General features: G+C 40.1%; 1 protein-coding gene and 1 long non-coding RNA gene across 2 annotated transcripts; one reads left to right on the plus strand and one right to left on the minus strand.

Annotated features, from left to right (window-relative positions):
• LOC144048473 (uncharacterized) lies at positions 1 to 3,760 on the minus strand. Its single transcript, XR_013293355.1, has 2 exons — positions 1,809 to 3,760; positions 1 to 1,247 (listed from the first exon to the last, which is right to left on the minus strand). It is a non-coding gene; the product is annotated as an uncharacterized LOC144048473 (long non-coding RNA).
• On the plus strand, positions 170 to 26,368 carry LOC144048471 (uncharacterized). Its single transcript, XM_077560481.1, has 11 exons — positions 170 to 1,377; positions 1,466 to 1,556; positions 4,217 to 8,125; positions 9,398 to 9,523; positions 19,029 to 19,135; positions 21,243 to 21,390; positions 21,480 to 21,642; positions 23,981 to 24,114; positions 24,218 to 24,354; positions 24,424 to 24,509; positions 24,577 to 26,368. Exons 1-10 carry the CDS (start codon positions 170 to 172, stop codon positions 24,497 to 24,499), a joined length of 6,099 nt encoding a protein of 2,032 aa, XP_077416607.1. The 3' UTR covers positions 24,500 to 24,509; positions 24,577 to 26,368.
• Positions 26,369 to 26,456: the final 88 nt, after the last annotated feature.

Consider the following 26,456-nt stretch of genomic DNA (forward strand, 5'->3'; position numbering starts at 1 on the left):
TCCAATTTTTCAAAATTCTTTGTTTATTGCACTCAGGTTCCAACCAGACACAGCATTTTGACAGACTGTTATTTTGGGGAAATCTTGTCATATCGCTGTTTTGTTGTATTATTTCTTTTTTTTTCGCCCATTGAGAATAATGTTTGTGTTCATAGGTGCTGTTAAGAGGATGGCTGCACAGGTGGAGGTGCAGAGTGGGGAGGTTGGTAGGACAATGACGAGAGGAAGACCTCACTTGAGTCCTCTGACTGACTCAAGCAACACAAGCCCGTCGATCACTCCGTTGCATATCATCACTCCTGAACCCCAAAAACCTGCCCCTGGTCCCAAACCTCGGCTGACTCCAAAACCCTTTGCTGTGGACAAAAAGAACACTATCAAGCCTATACTTGCCCCAAAGCCGCAAATCAAACCCAGACCAGAATCCACTAACACCACTGGATACAAACCGGAGGCTCCCAACAGTCCAGAACCACAGCAACCAGTTGCCATTGTTAAACCAAGGCCTGTCTCCACCAGTTCCAGTCGTCCTGTCTCAACCTCATTTAGAACATCCACTAAGTTGAATACTGGGCAAACGATCAAGCCTGTTGTCCATCCATTTAAACCAGCCCCTCCTTTTGACCTTGTGGACACCAACAAAAAAACACCTCCTTTGCCAGCAGAGAGACAGAAACCTAAGATGACACCCGTTCAGGGAGGTGCGTCCATTGCTCGAGCCAAGTCATTGGGGTTTCTTCATCAGATTGATAAAGAGGATGAACAAAATAAATCTGTGACAGTTGTACCACCCCGACCACAACCCCGGAGCTCCAGGCCCAGACCTGTGTCCGCTGTTTTTCTTAACAATCCGGAGATACCGGTTCCTGCTCCACGCTTGGCTGGCGGAAAACCTCTTTCACCTGATCTTACATCCAAGTTTGAGTCTATTGGTCTGTCATTGCACCGTAAAGCGGCCAAAGCCAACGTTAAGGAAAGCACTCCAAAAGAGAAGGAACTTCCACAAAAGACACAGCAGGAGAAAATCAGTACCTCGGGGCAGAACAGTGGTATCGACAAACAATCGGACTCAGACGAGCAGAGCAACGACATTTCAGACAAAAAGGGCGTAAAAGACACAAACGAGGATCAACGAGGGACAAGCATCAAGTCACGAATTAATCTCCTGCGTGATTCCTCTTCCGCTCCTCCTGAGACAGTGTCGTCTGGCCAAACATCAGCTCTTCTCTCTCCAGAGCAGACAGTCCCTGAAAGTGAACCACAGGTGGGGGTTAAACAGCTCATCAAGCAGCTAACTGAGGACATAACTTCAACTCAGAGTCCTGTCATGAAACCTGCGCTTAAACATCGCAACCTGTCCTCTGAGCTCACAAAAAAGTAAGATCTGCCATCAATGCATTAGTTTCATTTTGATGGACATTTTTGTCCATCATTTCCATTTTTGTTGTCTGATTTTGTTTGTCAGGTTTTCATCTGAGAGGTTGTCTGACTCGGATAATGTTTCACTCAGCGCGGCTGCAGAAAATCAGGAGATCAGCAAAGATCCTCAAGAGATGGTAAGAGATGTACAGATTTTTTCAAGAGTTTGGGTTAGGCATTGTCAATAATTTGCTGTTAAATGAGAGGATGACATTGAAAGTTCTCAGTAGATATTAGCAAGTGAGCAATGATAACATACAATAGAGGATGTTATATGAGTAATTGCGTTTTTTAATACATGAAGATAAATACCATTGCATATTTCAATAATTGAAGAGCTCTTTTCCAAAACACAGTGATCGCCAAATAATGAATTAAAATGATTTTACCATCATATCGTTCTAATGCAGAGGTGGGCAATCTCGGTCCTCGAGGGTCGGAGTCCTGCAGGTTTTGGAGGTTACACAAGCTGATTCCAATCAACAAGATCGCTATCAGGCTTATGCAGAGCTTGCTGATGAGCTAATCATATATCAGCTGTGTTGGAGACGGGCAACATGCAAAACCTGCAGTACTCCGGCCCTCGATGCCCAAAATGTACTCATCACATACATTTAAAAGTATTTTCTTACATTTATGAAAGACCTGACTTAGTGCACTTTAAGACAATTCCTAATCTTTTTAGTTTATATTTACAATTATTGAATTAGAATTCTGAAATCATCTCATCATTGCCGAAGTCATTGTTTGTGTAACACTTAAGTGTGACGTGTTACTTTCATTAATAAATATGCATTAGTATAACTAGTATAATGTAATGATTTAACTTTATCAACAATGTGTGAACTAAGTGTGATTGTTGGGGTACTCCTGTCTAAGCTCAAAACCCAGAACCTCGTAAACACAGCAGCATTACTCAACCACGGTGGCGGTTCGTCAATCCTCTAGCAGGGATATGTGAAAATATCAACACTGGTTTTGAGCGCAACTGCCACACCACACCCACTGTTATATGAAGGTAGAGTAGTATAAGGGAAGTGTTTCTCTGGTACTTTATCTCTTCTGTTGTTTGAAGAAGAAAAAAATCTTTATCGCTAAATCTTAAGAGTGGTTTCATTTGGACATTGGAAGATTTAGTTGTGGTCTGATGAAAACGAGGTTAAACCTTTTGGCCATAATTCATAAGGGTGTGTTTGGGGCAAGCACAAGCATGCTCGTCACAACCATGCCAACAGTGATGACAGTGACAGTATTTTTCTTCAGCTGAACCCCGGGGCCTTAGACATATTAGAGGTAATGATCAAGATTTCAATATGGCAGTCAGTGTTAGCACAAAAGACTCGGGCTTACGCTAGATAGCAAAATTAATTAATTCAATTCAGGAATGCCTACTAGAACATCTGAAATTTATTTGGGTCAGAGATGCTTTGGGTGGTGTCAGGTGTGTGCTGACTGCAATTTAACATGAGTTTGAGTGAACTTGACCCCAGTTTTGTGCAACTACATTATCTTAGTTGTTTATTTTTACGACATCTCATTATCAACACTACATTTTTTTTGTTCAGTTGAGTTATTCGTGTTATGGACTGTATGCACAAAGCACTTCCGCATTCGATGTCTTAATGCACCCAACCTTCCGGTGCGGGGAGACTTCAGCGGAGCGCACTGCTGATGTGATGTAGAACTCTAAGCCTAAATCTTTAACCCACTGAAAAAGAACAGGGGTCGCTCCTTGCTTTAACACTATGTCTATCAGAATTTTAAAACTACTAATTAGATCACCCAGAGCCGTAATTTTAACGGTGTGAGCTCTGGTAATGATGTCATTGCTTAAAATTATTATTAGACGTAAATACAAGCCGTTTGTGTAGCTGCTAGAGCTATTTTGTTTATTACATTTTTTTATGTTATTGTAAATTATGTAATGTAGCTCCTCTCCCCCCGGGACTACTTGAGTCAGTTTGTGTCAGCCCATGGTGACATTTCTCTTAATGCCTTGTTGAAAAGTGGTTGCTATGGAAATCCAACAGCGTTGTCTGCGGTGCAAGAATAATGACTCATATAAATATTTTCATGTTTTTTAGTACAATAAAATGGAAGCATAGGAATAATATACATACAGGCACATGAAAAGTCAAAACGCCAGAAAGGCATAAACATTAAATAATTTTGTAAACAGAGTAACAACACATCAAAGTTTAAGCTTCAAAATACAGCTTTGGTTCTACTGTCAACAAACGTGCCCTTGTGTGGTCGACAACTACAGGGTTATGCCTGCGAATGTTAAATTACAACAAACTCTCTCCGGTGGTCAGCATAAGAGAAAAAAAACAAGGCAGAGTTACAACCTGTCTATCTGGACACACAGCAGTGATCGCTCGGTGTACTGTTGTCGCTCCTCTTCTTCGATGCCTTGACAAATGCACGCAACCACACTCATAAAAAAAAGAAGAAAAAATACTCCAAAACTCTGACAACTGATCGAGGTCCTCTGAAAGAAAACAAACGATGACGGCCACTACCGGAAAAGGTGTTGCAATATGACATTTTCTCGGAAATACGTCACAGCTCTTTGTACATAGAGTCCATAGGCCACAGTAATGGTGGAAAAAGTTTTGAAAGTATTTATTTCGTTTTTGTTGTGTTTTTTAATCACAAAAACCTGGCATTTGAACAGGCATGTGTACTAGGCTTTTTATGTCCGCTGTACAGCATATTGTATACGGTATACAATTTATCTGTGGTTTACAATATACATCTGATTTTTTTTGTTTTGTTTTATTTTTTGTTTTTTAAGATTGACGTGATCAACCCCAGTGGCAAGATGGCTGTGGAGTTCCAACATCACCTCAAAAAGATCAGCTCAGTGACAGAAAGTCCGGAGGCAGAACATGTGCCAAGTGCTACCAGCAATCAAAGTGGTCCCAGTGTTGAAGGGCAGACAATGCAAGCATCCATATTCGACAATATTGTGGAGAGATCCAGTGTGACCAATGGTACTGACTTACTCAGTAACCCATCTTGGAGAGGGGGAAACAATGAGGATGAAGGAAGTCTGGTGACTGTCATCTATAAAGATTCTGTATCTCCAAGTCCCCTGCGAGTGAACCATGCCATGGAGACTGTGCAAGCAATGAGTGAGAGCAGGGTGGTGAGTGAGAGCATGCCATCTGCTCAGCGGGAAGATAAAGCCATGACCTTGCGCTCCAGACGCTCAGAAGGTAACAGACCACTGATGGAAACAACTGGTTTAATAAAAGGAGAACCACCTTCAACAATGCCAATGGAGAAACAGCCTCGATACTTGCGAATAGGATCCTTGCAGAAGTGGCCGACTACAGGTGTAGCTCAAGACGGTGATGCTGAAAATGCTACGCTAAAGCAATCACAAAGGGGAAAAGAAATGGATTTGAGTAAGGACAAAGACAGGCAGAGAGAAGCAGACCACGAGGAAATAGCTGCAGCTCCTAAACGCATGAAAACACTGCAGATAGATGAAAAGCCAAAACCCAAGGCAACCTATTTTGCCTTGACCGGACAGATACAGGAGTCGGATACTGGATCGGATATTATAGATTCAGCAGCTTATGATGATATAGATTCTGGACAGGTAAGCTCTCAAGGTAAGGTAGATGCTATTAAGCGGAATTTGTCATTCAAAGCAACTTTGGGGAAAACTCAAGAGAAATATGAGAACGTAAGGAGGACGAGCCACATTTCAGCCAGGCATGTGGTATCAGCACTGAATGGGCCGACATCAGATAAAATGACAGAAGTTGTAAAAACAGGGCAGACAATTGAGGATGAAAGGCAAAATGGCAAAATGAAAATTATTGATTGGGACAAACAGAGACAAATGGAAATTGAGAGACAAGCCATTTTTCAGTTTTCACAAATGAAGGAAAGGGAGTTGCAAAGAGAATTTGAAAGACGTAAGGCATTTGAAAGGGAGAAACAAAAACTGAGCGAGATTCAAAACCACAATCTCCAAGGACTAGAGTTTGAAAATATGAAAGAAATTGAAAAGCTAAGGCAGTTGCATTTCAAGCAAGAAAAGGCAAATCAGCAAGAACAAGAGATGCAAAGGAGGCAGGAAGTGGAGAGGCAAAGAGATTTAGAAAAGCAGAGACAACAAGAAATGCATAGGCAGAGGGAACAAGAACAGGAGAGACAACACAAACTGCAAAGGCAGAGAGAGCAGGAACTGGAGAGGCAACAAGCTCTGATGAGACAAAGGGAGCAGGAAATGGAAAGGCAGCTAGAACAGATGAGGATGAGAGAGCAGGAAAAGGAGCGAGAGCGAGAAGTTGAGCGGCTGCAACAACTCATGAGGCTGAAGGAGCAGGAAAAGGAGCAGCAGAAGGAACTTGACCGGCAACGTGAAATGGAGAGACAGCAAGAATTAATGAGGCTGATAGGGCAGGAAGAGGAGCGGCAACGAGAAGTTGAGAGACAACAGGAACTGATGAGACTGAAGGAGCAGGAAATGGAAAGACGACAAGAACTTGAGAGGCAGCAAGAACAACTGAGGCAAAGGGAGCGAGAAATGGACAGACAGCGAGAAGTTGAAAGACAACAAACTCAAATGAAGCTGAGGGAGCAGGAAATGGAGAGACAGCAACAACTTGAGAGGCAGAAAGAGCATGAAAAGGAGAGACGGCGAGAACTTGAGAGGCAGCAAGAGCAACTGAGGCTAAGGGAGCAAGAAATGGACAGACTTCGAGATTGCGAGCGACAGCAAGAACAGTTGAGGCTGAGGGAGCAGGAACTGGAGAGACGGCGAGAACTTAAGAGGCAGCAAGAACGTCTGAGGCAAAGGGAACAAGAAATGGAGAGACAGCAAGAACTTGAACATCAAGAACAAAAGAGACAGAGGGAGGAGAAAATGGAGAGACTCCGTGAACTTGAGAGGCAGCAAAGGGAACAAGAAATGGAGAGACAGCAAGAACTTGAACATCAAGAACAAAAGAGACAGAGGGAGGAGAAAATGGAGAGACTCCGTGAACTTGAGAGGCAGCAAAGGGAGCAAGATATGGAGAGACAGAGAGAACTTCAGCAACAGCAAGAAAAGTTGAGACTGAAGGAGCAGGAAATGGAGAGACGGCGAGAACTTAAGAGGCAGCAAGAACGGCTGAGGCAAAGGGAACAAGAAATGGAGAGACGGCAAGAACTTGAACAGCAGCAAGAACAGGTGAGGCTGATGGAACAAGAGTTGGAGAGACAGCGAGAACTTAAAAGGCAGCAACAACAGCTGAGACAGAGGGAGCAAGAAATGGAGAGACAACGAGGACTTGCACAACAGCAAGAAAAGGTGAGGTTGAAGGAGCAGCAAATGGAAAGACAGCAAGAATTTAAGAGGCAGCAAGAACAATTGAAGCAAAGAGAACAAGAAAGAGAGAGACTGCAAGAACTTGAGTCACAGCAAGAACAGATGAGGCTGTTGGAGGAGGAAAACGAGCGACAGCGGGGATTTCAAAAGCAGCAAGAACTGGATCAAGAGAGGCAACTTGAATGGGAAAGACAAAGACAGAGGGAAGAAGAGAGGCAGACAGAGCTAGATAAGGAGGCACTTATTTTGGAAATGCAAAGGAATAAGAGAATGGAGGAACTGGGGAGAGTTAAAGAGAAAGTAGAAGGAAAGCTCTTAGACCAAAAACAGAAGCAGAAAGAAAATGAGAGGTACCATCCTCATGAGCTTGAAAAGCAGCGGTACAGAGAGAATGCTGAGAAAGCTAAATTAATGGCATCAGAACAGGAAATGCTAAGACTGAAAGGGGTTGATAAAGAAAGGGGAAAACAAAGACAACTGGAGAAAGATTATGAGGAAGAGTTAGAGAGAGAAAAGTTTAAAGAGCTGGACAGACTGAGAGACTTGCAAAGGCAGAAACAACTCCACGCTGAGAGACAGAACCAAAAGCTAATACAGCAGCCCTCACAGAGTGAAAGGCTTAGATGGGAGGCAGAGAGAGAGAAGATGCAAAAAGCTGAGGCAGAGAAAATTAGACAGATTGCCAGACTTCAAGAAGCAGAACGACACAGACTAAAGGACAAACAAAGGAAAGAGGAACAGGAGAGAATGAGGGTCGATCAATTGAGGCCCAAAGTAGTGGATGTGGACTCTTTGCTCAGAACTGCCACCACTGAACACATTGACCCTGCACTAAGATGGAAGGAACCCTCTCCCAGGGTCGACGAGCCCTATAAACCTTCCATTCTTGATGTGGACTCTTTCACATCGCAGTCCCAGCCATCCTCAAATCAAACTATACTGCCCGTTTCCAGTATTCAAGAAGTAGACTCCAACTTTGGAAGTATATTACGGCCTGGACCTGAAAGAGATATTACCTGGAAGATACCCCCACAGACTTCAGTTGATTTAGCTACTCCAGTCTGGACAATATCCAGCCGTGACCCACGGGAGCTACAGCCAACCGAGATGTCTCACAACAAACCTCTTCATGAGCCTAGAAAACACACAACCAAAGTCAGCCTAGAACAACTGCTTTATAGGCACGACGAACATTCCCTGGCCTCACAGAGCCATTGGCGCCATAGGGAAGGTGAGCCACTTTCCTTGGACCCTTTTGCCCAAAAAGAGGCAACAATCAGCAGTGCTCCTGTTGATCAGGTCTGGTTGCCCAGACAACTAAAATCCCAAGACAAGCAGGAGGACATCTGGAACCGTAGGAGATCCCAGGGATCGCAGGTAAATTGGAGAGATTTGGAAAATGTGGGTATACTGGAAGACGGGGGTCGTTCACTTGAATAGACCTGGTGGGGAACATTTTTGCCACACGCGCCACTTTTTTAATTAACTGTAGCATATGAAATTGTAACTATAGTTACATATTTTTTATAAATTACAATATATGTGTACTATAAAGTATGTAAACTATCATGACTGATTTGAAGATTAAAAGGGAAGTTGAAATCAACCCTCCCAAAAAGCGGCCATTTTGCCACTTGCATTCCATTCAATCTAGCATGACATCACAGTTGCTCAGGTCTCAGGTAACAACCAATCACAGCTGAGCTTCAGAAAACAGCTGAGCCGTGATTGGTCATTGCCTGAGCCCTGAGAAACTGTGATGTCATCTTCAATCGACAGCAAATAGCAAAATGGCGGCCCGCTGAGATGGATAAAAACCACTGGATTTTGCTGCATAACTCATATTTTATCAATGTAATATTAATCAGAATGTCATGTTAAGACTAGTAAGGTCACATATAACATATTATTGTCAAGAAATATTTAAGGTCGACTTCTCCTATAAGTATGAGGGCAACATTGGACTGTTTCATCGGTCCACTGTGACGTGTTTGTCAATTTCATTGGTCAGATGTGACAAGACTGTCGGTAAATGTCCTGGCAGCATGAGGCTCGTTAGTAAAAATCAGTTAATCAATCAATTTTAAGGCGCAGGATTCAAAGCGTGAGAAAAAAAGTAACTGGTTGTAGTCCAAAAGTTACGGTAGATAGAAACTGTTTTATTTGTGGCAGGATTCTTAAAAAAAAAGAAGGGGAAAAAAAGCCTTCCAAACCTAATATTTTGTTGCACACACTTTTGATGTAATCACTGCAATCAACCAATTTATTGAAATGTTTTTTTTTGTCCTGACCCTCAAAAAATAAAATAATGTTTATAAAGGTCCCTAAAGCAGGGTTCACCAATTCCGATCCTGGAGGTCCGGAGTCCTGCAGGTTTTAGTTGTTTCCACCCACTAGCACACCTGATTCATATAATCAGCTCATCAATATGCCTGATAATGATCCTGATCTTTAGTATCAGGTGTGTTGGTAGGTGGAAACATCTAAAACCTACAGGTCTCCGGACCTCGAGTAACATAATTGATGAACCCTGCCTAAAGCGTTATAAAGTTTGAGTGCTACCAGGTAAAGAATAACAAAGTTCTAAGGACAAAAAAATCTCCAACTATTGCTTCTGCTCTATTTTCTTTGATTTCTTTGTGTTGCAAGGAGCTGAATAGGATGCGTTCTCGCAGTATGTCACGTCGATCAGCCCCATCTGGTGCTACTCTTGAGAAAAGTCTTTCAAGAATACGGAGTCGTAGCGCCCACAGAGAGCAGGACCACCAAAGCTGGGTAAGTTTGATTACAGTGCATTTTTTTTTAATGTTTCAGGAAATTCTTAATGCCAACATGCTGTTTAGCACAGCCCTGAGGAAAGAAAGTGTTTCCAGTCACTGTAAGATGGTAAAGAAACATCTTGAGTTCATGCACAATCAAAACATACAGTATTCCATGGGGGGAAATTCTTAGTCCTATTGGCAGCTGAATGCACCTGGGATGATAATCAGTGACTATTTGGGTGGATAGATGTTTCAGGCATGGCTTCAAAGGCCTCATCCATCCATCTTACCACATGTCAAATGGTGGCAAATGCCTTCTCTTGCCTGCAATTCAAAATTGGATTAAGCAAATTGTTTGCATGTCGTCAGAAGCCTGTTAGTATGGCTCAGGGAAAGCTGTGACATGAGATGGCCTGCAAATCAAGTGTGCCCTGCAGAGATGTTTCTCCTCCCCCCAAAAATAATAAGAAAGTGCTCGGACGAATATGTGCAATGTGGATTCACATACATGTCTATGCCTTGGATTTTAAAATAATATTTGAAAAACAATAAGGGTTGGTGAATATGAAACTTGTGGTTTGACTAGTAGTTATGAGACTATTTTAAACTCTCAGTTTATGGTCACTACCACCATCTAGTGGTTGACTGGGGTTAAATGTGTAGTACTATACTTGTTTAAAATACAGCCTTATTCAACTGGCACAGTTTGACCATAGACTTAATTTGCGCTTTAAAAATGATTTAATATTTAGAACAGGAATGACTCTAAATAAAATGTGTTCCCATATGCAACGTTGCCACAGTTACCTTGAAAAAAGTAACTTTGTTACTTTACTGATTACATGATTTTAAAAGTAAGTTGTACTACAAGTTACTCTTAGTTACTTTAAGCAGACACCAACAACTCCACTTAACATAAAAAAAGTTAATATAAAGTTAGTCAGTCATTTTTGACCTGACATATTTTTAATTTCACAAGACTATATTGATATTTTTAAAAATGGATTTAAAACCTTTCTTTTCAAAAGACATTTTAATTTGTAAATTTGTTTTGTGTGTTCCTGCTACCTTTACCTAGATGTTCTTGTTTTACAATTTTTATTATTGTAGCAGTAAATTTGATGTTTTTTTTTTTTTTTTTTAGCACATGTACAGTATGGAGTAGGGCTGCACAATATATTGATATTCTGATATTGGCCAATGCAATATGCATATCGTAAAGACATGCAATAAGTTTAATATGGAACTTTTATCTGAATTTGACCAGTCAGACGTTAACTAAAATGTGCACCGCCATCCAATAGTTGAACATAATCAAAAGGTAATTACAATTAATTAAGAATGCAGTGAGTTTGCTTATTCTGCCGCATGAAAACATTTAATTATTTCATTAGATGATAAAAATGTCATTTCTTTAGGCACATGGTAAAGCTACTGAACGTAGAATATTCTATTTCGAATCACTACGGCCACCTGCTGCCGAAAAATAAAACTGCACATACCGTTCTTCACATACACACCTCGCACATTACGTCACATCCGCAGACAGGGCGAGGGAAATTCTAACCCGAATCCAGTCTGAAAAGTATTGGCCAGAGGCTTGCAGGAGTACCCATTGTGAACAGCTAAGGCGTTAATCTACTAATTAGAAGGCATTTTATTTATAAAGTTATTTTGGGGAAACAAGTTCCATTTTGCAACTTTAAATGTCACAATCGATATCGCTATATCCAGCAACTATAGCGCATGTTTTTCCAATATCGTGCAGCGCTAGTAGGAGTGCTGTCACAAACTCAACATACTGACATAGCGATTTCCAGCTTTAAAACGCAAACGTCTCTACTTTCTTCATTTTTGTATACACATGAAATCTCAAAGTGCTGAAAACGTGACTTGGCGCATACGTGACATCACTCCCCCACAGACGATAGGGCGTAGGTAGATGACCTCATCCCGTAATGCTTCACGGTTTAAGGTGTAATTCTTTTCCCTTTATTACTTTTATGTTCCCAAAATTCACACTTGTTTGTTGTGTGCCTGTTGTTTTAGTAAAAGGGTGTGTTTTACCACCTTTATTCTATTGTTTTTATTTTATTCATCAATTAAAATTCCTTTCGAGTGTCCTCCAAGTGATTCAAAATGCACAAATTGGTCTTTTGGGGGGGGGGGGGGGGCAAAAAATATGCATGACCAACCGAAATAGTTGTTGGCATAAAAACATTTGGTGGGGGAGGGCCCTCAGAGACACACAGATGAGGTGATGATTGTGTCCTGACATCATGGGTGTTACTCGAAGGGGAGCCGGTGAGTGAGGCTGAGCAGAGCAGAGATGGGCATGGGACTGAGCGCTTTGTTGTACAATTTATACTTATGGTCATGTTGCTTGAGTCCTCGCTACTCCTGGGTAAGCTATACATTTTTCTAGGAGGCTGTTCTTTACATAACCAAAAATATAATTGAAGAACAGTTTGTCTTTATGCTACTTGTAATGTATGTGTATTTGTATGTGATCTCTGGTTGGGTTTCTGCTTGGCTACTGCTGTGCATTGAATGACATCATCAGAAGAGGGGAATTGATGAGCAGTTGTGAGTCACAACTGGTCGAATGGTTGTTTGAGAGACAATGCAGAGCGGCTTGTCGTAGTCAATTTTCCTGTACATACATTTGGTTATTTCAAATATAAATGCAGGAAGGAGAACATATTTTTGATGAGCTCTTTTCTCCTATTTGCTAAATGACGTGCTGATGACCTTTTCTTCACATTTAGCCACATTTAGAAAAACAGTCATTCATATACTGCATCTTGACCACATTTACCAAAGTAATGTTTACACCAACAGAAGTGACACATAATTTACACGTTGAGAAAATGTGAGAAATGAGGACTTTTAAGCTGTTCACAACAGAGAATACAGTAATTAATTTACTCTGTCGTTTTCCTGGAAGTGCTGCTTCCCGGTATGATACAAAGATTTCCAGCAGAGGGCGTATTTGGACAGTGATGCAGCATTTTAGCTCCTCTTTACTCTAACATGATGTGTGAAGTGTGTATATGGAGTTTTTTTTAATTTTTGAGTTTCTTGCACACCAGTTACATTAGCAGTTAGAAAGTGTTTGATACTTTCTTATGGCAGCACTGCTGACTAATTGGGTAATAATTCCATACAACGCATAGTTTTATTCTCTCTGCATGTCTGAAGCTATTTTTTGCTCTCAAACCAAGCTTGATCACACACCCGTCACATCTGATTATTATTCATATTTCATCATGTCATTTTTTTTATGCTGTGCTGTTGCACCTTATATTGACAACCCTTTGTATTTGCTCCCATATCCCTTCTTTTGTGGCTATAAGTGTTCTTGCACTGCAATCAAAACAGGCCTGAGCAACAGCACCGCAGAACGTTACCCTCCCCTCTCCCTCCTGTTTGGAATCAGGGACCTCCCATTCTTGCTCTCGCGCTCTCTGACTCTACACTCCCTCTCTCCACCCAGTTTCTCCTTGACAGTGAGTCCTAACGTCCTGAATACAGAAAGGAGCACCGCTGACGCATTTTCTCCTACCTGTCTGTACCTGCAGATTAAAACAAGGAAAGAGCAGACTCTTCTTTTTTTTCCCCCCCTCCCTACTCCGGACTTGACTTTGCTACCGCATCGCTCGCTCCTGCCAGTGGTTGCTCTCTGGATTTCTTGGTGGAATACAAATTACTACAGCAGCTTTACTTTTGCAACTATTTGTCCATTACCGTTTCTTCTTTTTGCCAGGATAGCACCGCCTAGTTGACATGGGAGGTTAACCGTTGATGGATTTTTCAACCTTTTTAACCTTGGCTTTATTCCGGAAGCAAACCTGGTAGAAGTGTCTGCTTGGCTACAGTTGAGGCTGGAATCTGGACATGACCGTACACCTGCTGATTTAGCGAGAGCTTTTAGAAATCTAATTATTACTCAGTTTTGTTAGCTCTGTCATCTTATCACGAATCTCGAAACTTTTGTCATGACATGGATGAGTAGTTGTTACTTTCTGCACTTGGAGGCAAAGAAACATGGCAGAGCCTGTTGGTAAACAGTATTTAGTGGCGCACTAACCAAAAGTAAATATTTGCTATAGAGCAGTATTACATCACATTTACATGCCCAGGCATTGGCTCATAGCAAGCATATCTTGTGTGAATGAAAATAGACATTAGAAATGTCACAATTCACTGGCTGAGAGCCTGAAGTCTTTCTTGACAGTGATGAGCTGAAACGTAGCCCTTGTGGCTCCTCTGGGACTGTGCTGCAGAGAAGACATTAACAAGTGAAACCAAAGAGGTCCTTGCTCTTCTTACAGTCAGACTGGCTTGTGTCATAAGCTATAAGATTCATTAGTATATCAGACCACATGGGCAGTTTTGTTCCCTCACCTTCCGCACTGCTGCAGTATTGACCCAGCAGCCAGCAGCAGTGAATAGGACAAAGTTCCTTGCATACCTGCACTCTTAATGATTCCTTGTTGCTGTGGTAGCAAGTGTCACAGCTCAGCTCAGAGACAATCGTGACCAAGCTGGTTTTGTGCGGATTGGACTGTGATGGAGTATCTAGGGGACAAGCTGTCAGTGGCGCATTCTCAAGTGTCCGGATGGGTCGGAAATGTCCGTCGCTCCTTTCATGGGGCACTCGGCTTTTTTTCCGGTTCAGTGGACAGAGAACGAGGAGAGGTCAGGGCCGGACACTTCAACAGAACCAGCTCCTTGCGCTCGCTGGCTTCCCGCAGCAGGGAGTCAATTCGCAGGTTCTCATTGCGCAGCCAGCAACGTCTGTCCTTACGCAGACGCACCGCACCCAACACCCCAACTGCTGTAAGAGAGCATCCTGAAATCTGATTATTTTTTTGCAGAAACGTGTATGTATTGTTTACCCGTTGCACACCTCATGCTGCCTCTCAGTCGTTCATTTTTTACATTTCCATCTTTATACTAGTGTCCATTTTCCTTGTTTATTTATGGTAATTCAAAAAATGTATTTGAATGCTAAACTGTATCATCCAAATGTGTCAGAAACCGTCTTGTATTGGTTAAAATATTCAGTTTATTTATTTATTTATTTATTTATTTTTTAGAAGCTCCTCAATGATCAGTGGTTGACTCAGACATTCCTTTGTGCCCCCTTTACCTTAATTGTGTGTTATCAAGGGCATTTGTTCAAAGCAGTTTGGGGAAGACCCATTTCTGTTCAAGCATTATTGTGCCCAAAATCTTGTACAAAATTTTCGAAAGACTGCAAGCTGTGCTATAATGGCTCATTCATGTCGGTGTAATGACTAGATGCACCAATACTTTTAGGCCTAATTGTTTCTTGTAAGATTGTCCAATGTTTGTAGCCTTGTGACGAGATCTGCTCCATGGATGGATCTAGAAAGCCATGTATGGATACATTGCAGGACGTAGACTCACTCCTATCTTTAGGTAACACCTGTTTGCTGTACAATGCTTGATGAGTCATAACTGCTAAAGATAAGAAATGTTTTCATTACTTACAGTATTTGTGCCTTTAAGTCAACTTAAAGTGCATCTTTTGGTCTTACGGAGGTGGTTGTATTTTCTGGGGGCTTTTCCAATTTGCTTTGTTTTTTAACATTATTTGACCGTAAAAAAAGATTGGAATCAGTTTAGTGCAGAACTGTTAAACCTGGCACACAAATAATTAACATGAGAAACCCACACACGTGTTCGTATTGCTTTTATAGTGTGAGAGATACCTACTCACCACATCACACACTTGACAATCCTCTCACCAACAATCAACTGTCATGCACCCCTAACCTGGTGTAGTACCCGCCCCGGACTGACCTGTGAGCAATATGGTGGCACAGGAGGACAACCATACTGCCCAAAAATATATAAACAAAAAGAAAGTGTAGTACTGTATAAGAAAATGTGGAACAAGCTAAGCTAGCTGTTAGCTTATTCGGTAACTAACGACATTGCACTGCCAATATCTTGCCAACACATCTTGTTGTTTATTGTGATTATTGATGTTTAGAACTCACACATTATACAATCACTCCACATGCATAAGAATTGTCCACACACATAAGGATTTTTTATTGTAAATATTGAACTTGTTTAACATTTATAATTATCAGCACTGACCATTTTAAGAGCAGAAAAATTTAACTATTTAACCCAATCTACAGAATAATCAGCCAGAATAAATCATCTTTAAACACGCATCCATCAATTGGGCTTTTGCTGACTTTGGTTATGGCAGTGGGGAGGAATTTAATCAAACTCAGTTGACGCACACTTTGAAATGGGTATTATTGCCACCTACAGGACTGTTGCCTGTCATATCATGATTTTTAAATGTAACCACTCAGACAGAGCGGAGGCAGAGATCTGCACTCTAGTGAGTGACACACTAATTTTGTATCCGTTATGCTCAGAAATGTCAAATTTTGATCAGTAATGTTAAATTATGTTGTATCATTTTGTTGTTGGTATGGTATCATTTCGCCTTTTTTAGTTTAGGAGCGCAGGGCAGGCACAAGGTTGCTTTGCTGAAAACAAAGGCCATTCAATACATTTATTGCCAATATGTATTGCTAAAACATTTCAAATGTGTGATGGTTACAATGTACCTTTACCATTAAAGGTAACATAAAAAGTTAAACGGGGAAAAAAAGAAAACTAAACTCCAGTCGCCTAGTAATGTTAGTAATCCCTTAAATCTCTGTTCTTACCGGGCCACATTAGAATTAAGCTGATGTCAAATCCGACTCTTTCTTTGCTAAATTCTTAAGCCAAGTCAGATTTTTACATTCTTCTACTCAGTTTTTACGAGATGTTTTGTTCACCTTTGAGCCATTTTGTGTTTGCGTGTTGAAATGTATATTTACATCATGAAATGCTTTTCTGACACACATTCCTATCACAAGTCTTCAAAGTTGAGGACTTTTTTGTAACATAATTATATTCCATATTTGTTACTGCAATGCAGTCTAGTTGACATTCATACTGGAGCAATTGCCTTGTGTCATGGCACATGAGTAGCAGTCATTAAAGGGGAAGTCAACCGCAAAATGTTCCATTCCAATAATATGTTGTATGCGCCTCTATAGTATAAACACGGCATTCTGATTAATATTGTGTTTGTGGAATACAAGTGAAGCAGCAAAATCCACCTGTTTTTATCCATTTTAGGGGGCGGCCATTTTGCCATTTGCAGTCGACTGAACATGAAATCAAAGTTGCTCAAGGCTAAGGTAATGAACAATCACGACTCGCCTGTTTTCTAGGCTTGGTCATGTGACAAACTGAGCCGTGATTGGCCGTTACTTGAACCTTTAGCAACTGTGATGTCATTCCATCGACAGCAAGTGGCAAAATGGCCGCCCCCTAAGATGGATCAAAATGTGTGGATTTTGCTGCATTATTCATATTCCACAAACACAATATTAATAAGACTACTGTGTTTAGACTAGTAGGTCTGTATTGAACATGTTATTGTAGAGAACATCTTGGGATTGACTCCCCCTTTAATCTGTGTTTATCAAATCCACAGATTGCCTCGTTTTTTATTCTAACCACTTCCCCGGTAAACTGTTAGTTGAGCCTTTTCAATGATCAGCTCTCTCTCCTTCATCCTTACATTTATCCGCTCTTTGTGTTGTTTCCTTGGCACACCCCTTTTGTCCTCAAGGGGAAGATGGCAATTGCTAATGTTATAAAAGAAAGAAAGAAAGAAAGAAAGCCTGCCTTCTGACAGCTATAAATCACTACAAGCAGCTGAGCTGGGGGCAGGCTTTATTTAGTAAGCACATTTCCATGCTTGTTCAGCAAATATGTTCACTGTGATAGTAGACAATTCAACTATCATAAAAAGATGTTGAGTTTCTCACAAAAACTTCCAATCTCAGTGGCCCAAATATTTGAAGTCGAATAGAATAGATTAAGTTTATAGAGACTAAAGTATAGTATTCTGAATTTACATGTGATCTTATCAGCAGGAAAATTGACAGCTACTGTAGTTCAAGGTCCACATAATTTGTTCCTGTGACTGTGCCAATAAAAGTTCTATTCTATTTTAAAATATGTTCAACAAAACAAAAGTCGTAAAGTACTGCGGAATAAAAAATAGTTGGGTATAAATTTGCTTTGGGATTTCACTTGTTCCCCTCCAGATGTGTGTGTTGATGCAGTAAAATGGTGCAGTGACATTTTTAGTAAAAGCAATAAGCCTCTTGCATACTGTTTTCTGGGTGTGTCTTTATACAGTGACTCAGACTTACGTATAGGACAGGAATGTTTTTTTTTATAATCTACCAGGCCTAGAATTAAGATTTTCTTTGGCATTTTGACAACAGTGATAGCAGTGTTAGAGGGTGATGAAATCATTCCAAAGTCTCCATCTGGAACTGAGGCTAGCAATTACATGGTCCACTTGAGTCGCTTGTGAAGGAAGCCTTGCAATGCTTCAAACGTAAAGTGTGTTCTACAACCACGTCTGACCGGAAACATGTTTCTGCCCTTGAAAGTGGTTCAAAATGCATTTTACAGTGAAGACTACGCCAAGGTGATTTTAACCACTTCAGGAAGCTTTTGAGTAAAAAGTGATAATTATACCGAGTTCCACAACTTGACATAACTGGTCATTGCAATTGTTTTGTGATAATTTTTGACTTTTTTTTTTTTTTTAATACTGGTTGGGGAAACATTTTTTTATTTTAACGATACTGTACTTGCATATGAAACCTTGGCAAGGGGAAAATGTTTTACCCCAACACAAGGAGAGCCAATGCTGACATAACTTTGTTTGTCATTATTACTTGTTTCCTATCAATCACTTTCTTCACACTCTCCTTCCAGACATCTTTCTCCATTTTTCATGTTGCCCTCTTGCGTTTTAAGTTCTCTACAGTCACTGCTCTGCTCTCAGTATTGGGAGTGCAGGGGTGGTAATTACAGAATCAGGTGTATCATGTTTCCCTATCCAGCCCTCAGGCAACATGTGAGGACAGAAGGATTTCCTATTGTGTTTTCCTTATATAGGCCAGGTTTATCAGTTCATGTGCAGACACGCCTCTGTTGGCTCTGTGTGGTTCTGAGACAGTATGTCCTCTGTACCAGCCTCATTAAAAGAACCATGGTTCACTAGATGGCAAACACACACTCGGTCACCCAACCATCTTTATCTTTGTCTTTGCTCTGGTTTTGCCTCCATAAACCAAACACTTTGCCTTTCATTATCTTTACGATGCCGATTAAAAAAAAAAAGAAGAATTTTTTAAGTTGCATTGTGAGATCTTCACTAGCTATGGAGTTATGATGTACGTTTGCCATACTTAACTAGCACTGTAGTTTATATACTGTATTATTTGACATTGCAATAATGTATGGCCAGCTTTAATAAAGGCTTTGTTGTCATTAAGGCCAAATTGCAGTGTTCTCTTCGACCCTAAAGCCGCTACTTTTAAACATGTAGAGGTTTTCTTTCTCACTATTCCGATTTTATCCTCACTCTGTCTCACCCCCAGGAGCAACAGAAGCAAGGTGAGGATGAGAGAAAGGATTCTGAAACTCCTGTGGGTGAGACGGATAGTCAGTACGGAACGTGGGAGACAGGACTACGCATGGATGATAGGTAAACACACGACTGCATCTTACATGGAACAATTATTTATCATATCACTTGCATTATCTTTATTGTCAATATGTGTACAATACACACAATTTATGATAGTGTGTCATAACTGGCAATAAGAGTACATGAGGCAAAAATGAATTGTGTAATGAAATAAATTACATTGTAATACACAATTAAGCTAACAGGACACAAACTAATATATTTGTCGATTAAAAACAGCCTTTGTGCAACTTCACTTGAGCTGGTAGCATTTTAGCCTACAACATAATACAGTACGGCTGTGCATTTATAAGCTTAGACCCGCTGACTCGCAGTTAGTAAAATGAATCTTTACTACTATAAGTTTTGGAAGTGCTCAAACTAAAATGAAGCTACCTCAAGGGGAAACTGCCGAAATGGTAAACTATATTAGATGTAAGTCTTTATATGCTTCACTTATTAGATAATAATCTTCAAGAATGATTTTAAGGACGTTATTTATCTGACAGTTAAAGTTAGCCTACAAATATTTACCACCAAAGATGTTTAACATGTTTCTCATCTACTAATAAGGGTGAATTTGAAGGGGGGGGGGAACAAAAAACAAAATATAGTTCCTTAGCTACAGTCCTTTAGATCCCACTTGAGGATTTTGATCTGACAAGTGAATAATCTAAACTCTTTTACTGTAATTGGCAAGAACATTAATCAACATTTATTAAAATGTACCATTTCAACTTTTTCCTCTCACGGTGGCTTCATTATTTAACACTTCCAAAGCTTGTTAGTAGAAAGAATATTTTTTATTCCTCATTCACTGGTTCAAACACACAGCCATGCACCTCCTGTATTATGTTGCATGCTAAAATGCTAGTTGCTCTAAATGAAGATACAAAAAGGTTCTTAAAGCCTTTTTTTTAATGTTTGTTTTTCATTCAGTTTATTTTGAATTGACATTTGTTTGAAATTTACCCATTGAAAATGTTTCTAGACAATAAAATACAGTTTGCTGCTATGCACAAAGTGAATTAAAGAAAGAAAACAAACAGCTGATTGTATAAAAAAAAGTTGTTTCCACGTTAATGTTCAGCTTAGATGCGGTGAGTGTGTCAGAATTCTTGGCGGGAGAATATGCATGATGAAAATTGTGCAAGCCCAAGAATGTAGAAAAGGAGTTGGGTGCAAATGTGAGAATATGGCTTTTCGTCATTTGTGGTCATTTCAGAAATAATTCAAAATAAGAATAAGTCAAAGAATTTGGAAAGGCTTGTGGTTAGAGTTTGTATTCCATTCCAGAACACTTAAAAAATGCTTTTGGAAATCACAATGAAATATGAACAATAGCTATTTCTGTCCTTAAGCTTGATGTCACACTATTTATGCAAGCGACTGATGTCTGAATGTAGAAGGTGATGTCGCTTTCATCAACAGACCATCCAGGCCAATAGTGCCAACGAGGTGGCACATTAGACAAGAGTTGTAATACTTTTTACTTGGATAAAGGTGTAACAATCAAATTGAAGGTACGAAAAGCCCAACTGTATGAGAAGCCTACTTTTAAATATTTTAATTTAAAAAAATATATACTCTCAGACCTTTGTATGTAGTTGAACAATGGGATCCCCTTTGGATGTATTTTAGCGAAGAGGTCAGAATGGAATACAGAACAAGGATGTTTCACTCCCTTTGAAAACATGATTTGAAGTTTGAGGACATCTCTGTAAATTTTGCCAACAAATCTCAAAAACTGTGTAACAAACGTTGCTGATTAAAACAGTTGCAACATAATGTCAAGTCCATTTTAAGAAATCTTGATAATGTATTGAAACAATGAAAACGAAAATAATTCTGTCTATACTTTTCTTATGATCACTGTGTGGGGGAATCCTTAGTAAATGCAGTAACACTTGCTCTCATTTTCTTCCAAATACTGACCATTACTGACCTCTTGTGGTTAATAAAAGAATATCGTGATGTGCACAGAATTCCCTTTAATTTGTTTGACAGATTCTTTTCTGATGTGCACCATGAAATAATTCTTTCATAGTGCATATCTATTCAATTTGGAGATAGGTGGTCAATCTCCCACATCAGGCTCAAGTTTATTATTTCTCTCCTTTCCTAGCCTAACTCCTGCCACACCCAGTTCAGAAAGCAACCTCAGCCCTTCCCCAAGAAACACAACTCCTTCACACGTACAAGGTGAACACGACAGCTTTGATGGCCTGCATCCACCCTCTAAATCTGAGAACGAACCTCTCTTGTTCCCTGATGTAAGTGTCAAGTGTACTAAGTTCCCCAAAAAGGAATGTATGTATGTGCTGATTGTGACATTTCTTTTTTTTGTATCTGTGTTACCAAGGCCCCAACCCCTCTGTTAGACTCGGGTGTCCTCCGGTCCAGAGTCCAACTAGGAAAGAAGCGTGCGCCCAGGACACGGCCCTCCAGGGCTGCACGGCAAAACACTGCTCAAGATGGAGGAGGCGGGGCCACGTCTGACGACTGGCTCTACAGAGACTCCACGGGTTTGTCTTTGTTTTTTGACTTTACTAAAGAGCTGGATAGAACATATTGAGTTGCTAGTCACTAAAAGCTAAAGCTAAGTACGGCCTACTCGGACCTATATTTATAGCAACATGGCTGAATTTCACAATGGGAAAAAAATTCAAAGTCTGGCTACTTCAACCTGATTACATCGCAGCAAGATTTTTTAAAAACGGATGAAGGGTTCCCGAGAAATTTTGAGGGAACGATTTTGTGTTATTTTGCCTTTTGAAAGTCTGGGCAACTTCAAATTAGAGTCAAACAGTATAATTTCATTATTTCACAAATCAATGTACTTGCCAGTGCTGAATGCGACATAAACTTATTTCTTATGAAGATGCTCATTTAAAGGCTCTAATTAGCATAAATTAACAATTACATTTTTTAAAGGAACCTTGACTTTCATGACAAGTTTGCTCTATATTATTTATTTGATTGTTACTAACATAACTATGAGATTAATTTTTCAAAAATCATTTCCAGTTTAATACATTTTGTAGAAACTTTATTTGGACGTACGCCGCCATTGTTGTTCATGTCACAACGCATTCTGTGCGTCGTGACAGAATGGCGGCTCGCTCTCTGCCGAGCAATATGAAACGCCTATAAAGAAAGCAAGGTAAGCCTCCGTAGCGTTCCTAAACAAACAACATGCGATCAGGAAAGTCACCCACCCCCACTTTGTGCTCTCATCATTCACCAGACGCATTCAAGAGTTTTGATGGTCCCTTTAGGAACTCTTAACGGAGGCTTACCTTTCTTTTTTTATACGCGTTTCACATTGCTTGGCAGAGAGCGAGCCGCCATTCTACGTCACCACCCCTGCCTTCACGTGCTACGGGAAAGATGGACCTTACTACTAGGAAACTACTTACTACTGGTTGTTGTACCAAAAAATACACACAGCAAGTGAAGTAGTCGTAACACCGAACAATTACGGCAAATAATGAGTTGTGAAGAACAGGACATTGAATTGTGTACGCTGCGTAGTTGTATATAGATTCTAAAACAACTGCTTGCGGACGATAATGTCCTTATAAGTGTTAATATTTCTTCCGGCGCTCTCCGCCATGTTGAAACTTGAAAAGTTCTCTTAGCTCGGAAACAAAATGAATTCCCAGTTGGCCAGTGAAAAATACAACATGAGAGGGTCTTCATGTGCAATTTTCGACTCGACTCGATGTGGCATTTACCATAATTTCGATACCACATTAAGGCAGCATACGAACTGAATGCGTCGTTGCAACGTAAAGAACAATGACGGCGTACGTCCAAATAAAGTTTCTACAAAATGTATTATACTGGAATTTATTTTTGAAAAATAATCTCATAGTTATGCTAATAACAACCAAATAAATAATATACCGCAAGCTTTTCCCAAAATAATGAAGCTAAGCAAACTTTGACATAATATATGAAACTATAATGTAACTTTAAAGGTTATTGGAAATTTTTAAATATTAGCCTGGGTTGTCCTGGTAACAGGGACGCTAATAGATTAACGTGATTTCACTATTAATGCTATTTGTCAGGAACTACTGGATGGATCTGGCTGAAACTTATTACATTTATAAAGCTATTGTGTGCAACTATGAATTCTGTCCTTCGTGAGGGGAAGCGGTTCGGAAAATGGATGGATAGATATATTTGCCTTAAATTATAAGACAACAATATTTTGGGAAATATATAACATTTAGTAATGATTGCTTCCACACACTCTATTTTAGGATTAAGGGTGGAAAATGTTAACCAGTGTAAATAAAATAATTAGCCACATTTAATACTTAATACTGCTGTGAATGTATAGCCTGACATATTTTGTTTACATTTTAATGTGTGACCTCGGGTGCATTTAGACTTATTCGTTCCACTGTACTCCTGAAAACTGGAACCGTTTTAGCCACAGCACAAAAGCCTGCCATGCTAAAACATTCGAATCTCTTTTGTGGTTACACTCACTAATGGAATATCCATTATTAATGTTGTTAATTCCACCAATGTTTTTCCTGCTGTCATGGATCCTTTTATGATCTTTAATATATTTTTATTGATTTTGCAAGGTCATTTGAGTTGGAAATGAGCAGGATGCCCTTTTTCAGGCTATTTCCGTTGGTCAGGAGTTCCAGTGATTTTTTTAATCAGCCATTTTTCCATTAATATTCCACATGTAAATAACATGGGCGCCAGTAATTTGAAATGGAAAAAATATATATATATCTGATTGGTAGCATGTAATTTACTCATTTTGACATAAAAAAAAAAAAGGATTATGATGGAATGTCATTCTACAAATCGTCTTACATTGTGTTTCCCTGACAGAGGAGAAGGTTGAGCGCAAAATGAATGAAGTCGATTCTGAAAAGCAGGCCAGAGGAGCGGACGCCGCTGCAACTGTTGCTTCTCAGCCACAAAGGGTTGCCTTGTTCCCTGGGGTGGACTCTCAGGCTTTAAAGGTCAATATTCAACTAAGTGGGGGAAATCCACTAAAAGGATTCACCATCAGCCTTGTCTGATCTAATTTTGTCGAGCCTAAATATGTTTAATTTCTGCTGCTAGGTCCAATTGAAGAAGAGGAGCGACTCTGACAATCAAAGCGATGCGGCTTCTCCTTCCCTTCCTTCTCGCTCACCCAAATCGCCCTTCCTGCCTCGGGCTGCTCGTGTGCTCCCCCCAGCTGGCGGGAAAGAAAATGGGTTAGCAACGCCAGCTTTGAGGAACATGGTTTTTTTTGCACCTCTGACTTGTGTTTCTGTTTTTGTCAGTGAGGAGGAATCACCCCAGTGGTTGAAAGAGCTCAAGTCTAAGAAGCGTTTGAGTCAATATGAGAATGAGAGCTAAGTAAGAAGAGGTGAGAGAATGTGTTCTTTTTTAACATGGCATTTTATTCATTTTTAACACTCATCTCTCTCCCCAAGGTTGCCTTCTAAAACAGAGGCCTTAACCTTCGACTTAGAGTTGGAGGGGAAAATCTGCTGCTGAGGAATTTTGTCGTCTTTTGGTTCTCTCTGTCTGGGTTGATGGTCGTGCATGGTGCCTTTTTTTATAGAGAATGTCCAAAATACAAACAAGAAGGGGGCACAAAAAGAAAAAACGCACCCAGCTGCTCTGCTTATACTTGTATATCCCTTTCATCTCCGTGTGTGATCTCTGCTTAGAGTGACACTTGGTTAGGGACCAGAAATAGTTTGGGAGAGGATTTGAATGATTTCCTGTCAGGAAATGGTTAACTTGAGGGACCACTGCACAATTCCCTGCATGCTGAAGAGCCAGCTAGTACAATACAAGATGTTGATATTTGGTTCCCCTAATAATACACACAAGTCAGCGGTTGTGCGTATGTCCTCTTTTTCTGTCATCCATCATTGATGGAAGTCACACAAGCATTCGCCATAGGACAATATTTTACATACTAATGGTTCCTTGTTGAACTTTAAAAGCTGCTTACCACATTGTTAGATGGAATGTATATCATGTAAGTAATCATAAGATGTTATATTTGTATGTTTTACTATGACAGAGAGCTAGTTTTTGGGAGAAAATATGTTGTTTCATTACAAAAGAGGCTTCCAATGCCTTACTTTGATACGCTCCTCAATGTTAGTATCACTTTTTTTTCTTTTCTTTGTGGGACAGGGTAGGGTGCGGGTGGGTGGGTTTTGGGCAAGTGACTTTGCATCATGAACACTCTGTAACAGCACAAACACTTTTTCAGTTTTATATCAAAAACACTAATCATGTTCACTCCCTCTTGATAGATGGCAAGCATTCATAAAGAGCCATAGACCACCTAAATGTTGTCACACGCTCAATGATGCTCTGCACAATCTTTGCCGGTAAGATTTGCTTAAAATGGAAGTCAACCTTAAACATTTCTTGACAATAATATGTTATGCGTGACCTCACTAGTCTAAACATGACATTCTGTTTAATAATACATATATAATAAGCAGCAAAATCCAGACATTTTTATCCATCTCAGGGGCGGCCATTTTCTCACTTGCTGTCGACTGAAGATGACATGAATGTTGCTCAGGGCTCAGGCAACGACCAATCACAGCTCACCTGTTTTCTAAAGCGCCGCTGTGATTGGTTGTTACCTGTGATGACCAACTGAACTGTGATGTCATTTTCAGTCGACAGCAAGTGGTAAAATGGCCGCCTTCTGATATTGATTAAAAAAACCTGCTAGATTTTGCTGCTTAACTCATATTCCACTAATAAAATATTAACCAGAATACCATATTTAGACTTGGGGGGCTATAGAACATATCAATGGAAAAAATAAATAAAATGGGTTGACTTCCTCTGTGAAGCAACCGGCCTACAGGAAGTTAGAAGCAGTCGGACAATTCAGTACATGTGTAGGGCGTCATACATTTGGGACTGTGCGCACGCCTGCCACATAATGTTGCCATTGACTCATTCACATCTCTAAAGCACTTTGTCACTTGATGTATGGCACCACCACTGATCATCGTTGGTCATGTTTGGCCTCATGCATACAGGTGAATACATTCAAATGTCCCTGCTAAGCAAGACAATGTGTGGGGTGATTGTAACTTTTTTTTTTTGTATGTACTGGGATTTCTTTTATATGTCATTTGTTTTTTTATTATTATTTGAAAGTACAGATGTATAATACACTGTTGTCTGGCCAGTGTCCTCAAGTGAATAAATTCTTAATTAAAAAAAAAATATATATATATATATGCTTGACTTGCACTGCTTTCTCATCTCTGTTTACAACATTTTTTGTGTGGTTCGTCTTGATCGCTCTAATTTGGTCTTGATAACG

The sequence above is a fragment of the Vanacampus margaritifer genome, chromosome 3 (assembly GCF_051991255.1).
Source record: "Vanacampus margaritifer isolate UIUO_Vmar chromosome 3, RoL_Vmar_1.0, whole genome shotgun sequence".
NCBI lineage: Eukaryota > Metazoa > Chordata > Actinopteri > Syngnathiformes > Syngnathidae > Vanacampus > Vanacampus margaritifer.

What these genes read in the sequence shown, in the direction of transcription:
- LOC144048471 (XM_077560481.1), top strand. Translation starts at nt 170, where the DNA reads ATGGCTGCACAGGTGGAGGTGCAGAGTGGGGAGGTTGGTAGGACAATG. An exon ending in AGCAGGACCACCAAAGCTGG is followed by an intron (nt 9,524 to 19,028) that starts GTAAGTTTGATT and finishes TCTCACCCCCAG; the next exon opens with GAGCAACAGAAGCAAGGTGA. An exon ending in GCTCTACAGAGACTCCACGG is followed by an intron (nt 21,643 to 23,980) that starts GTTTGTCTTTGT and finishes TTTCCCTGACAG; the next exon opens with AGGAGAAGGTTGAGCGCAAA.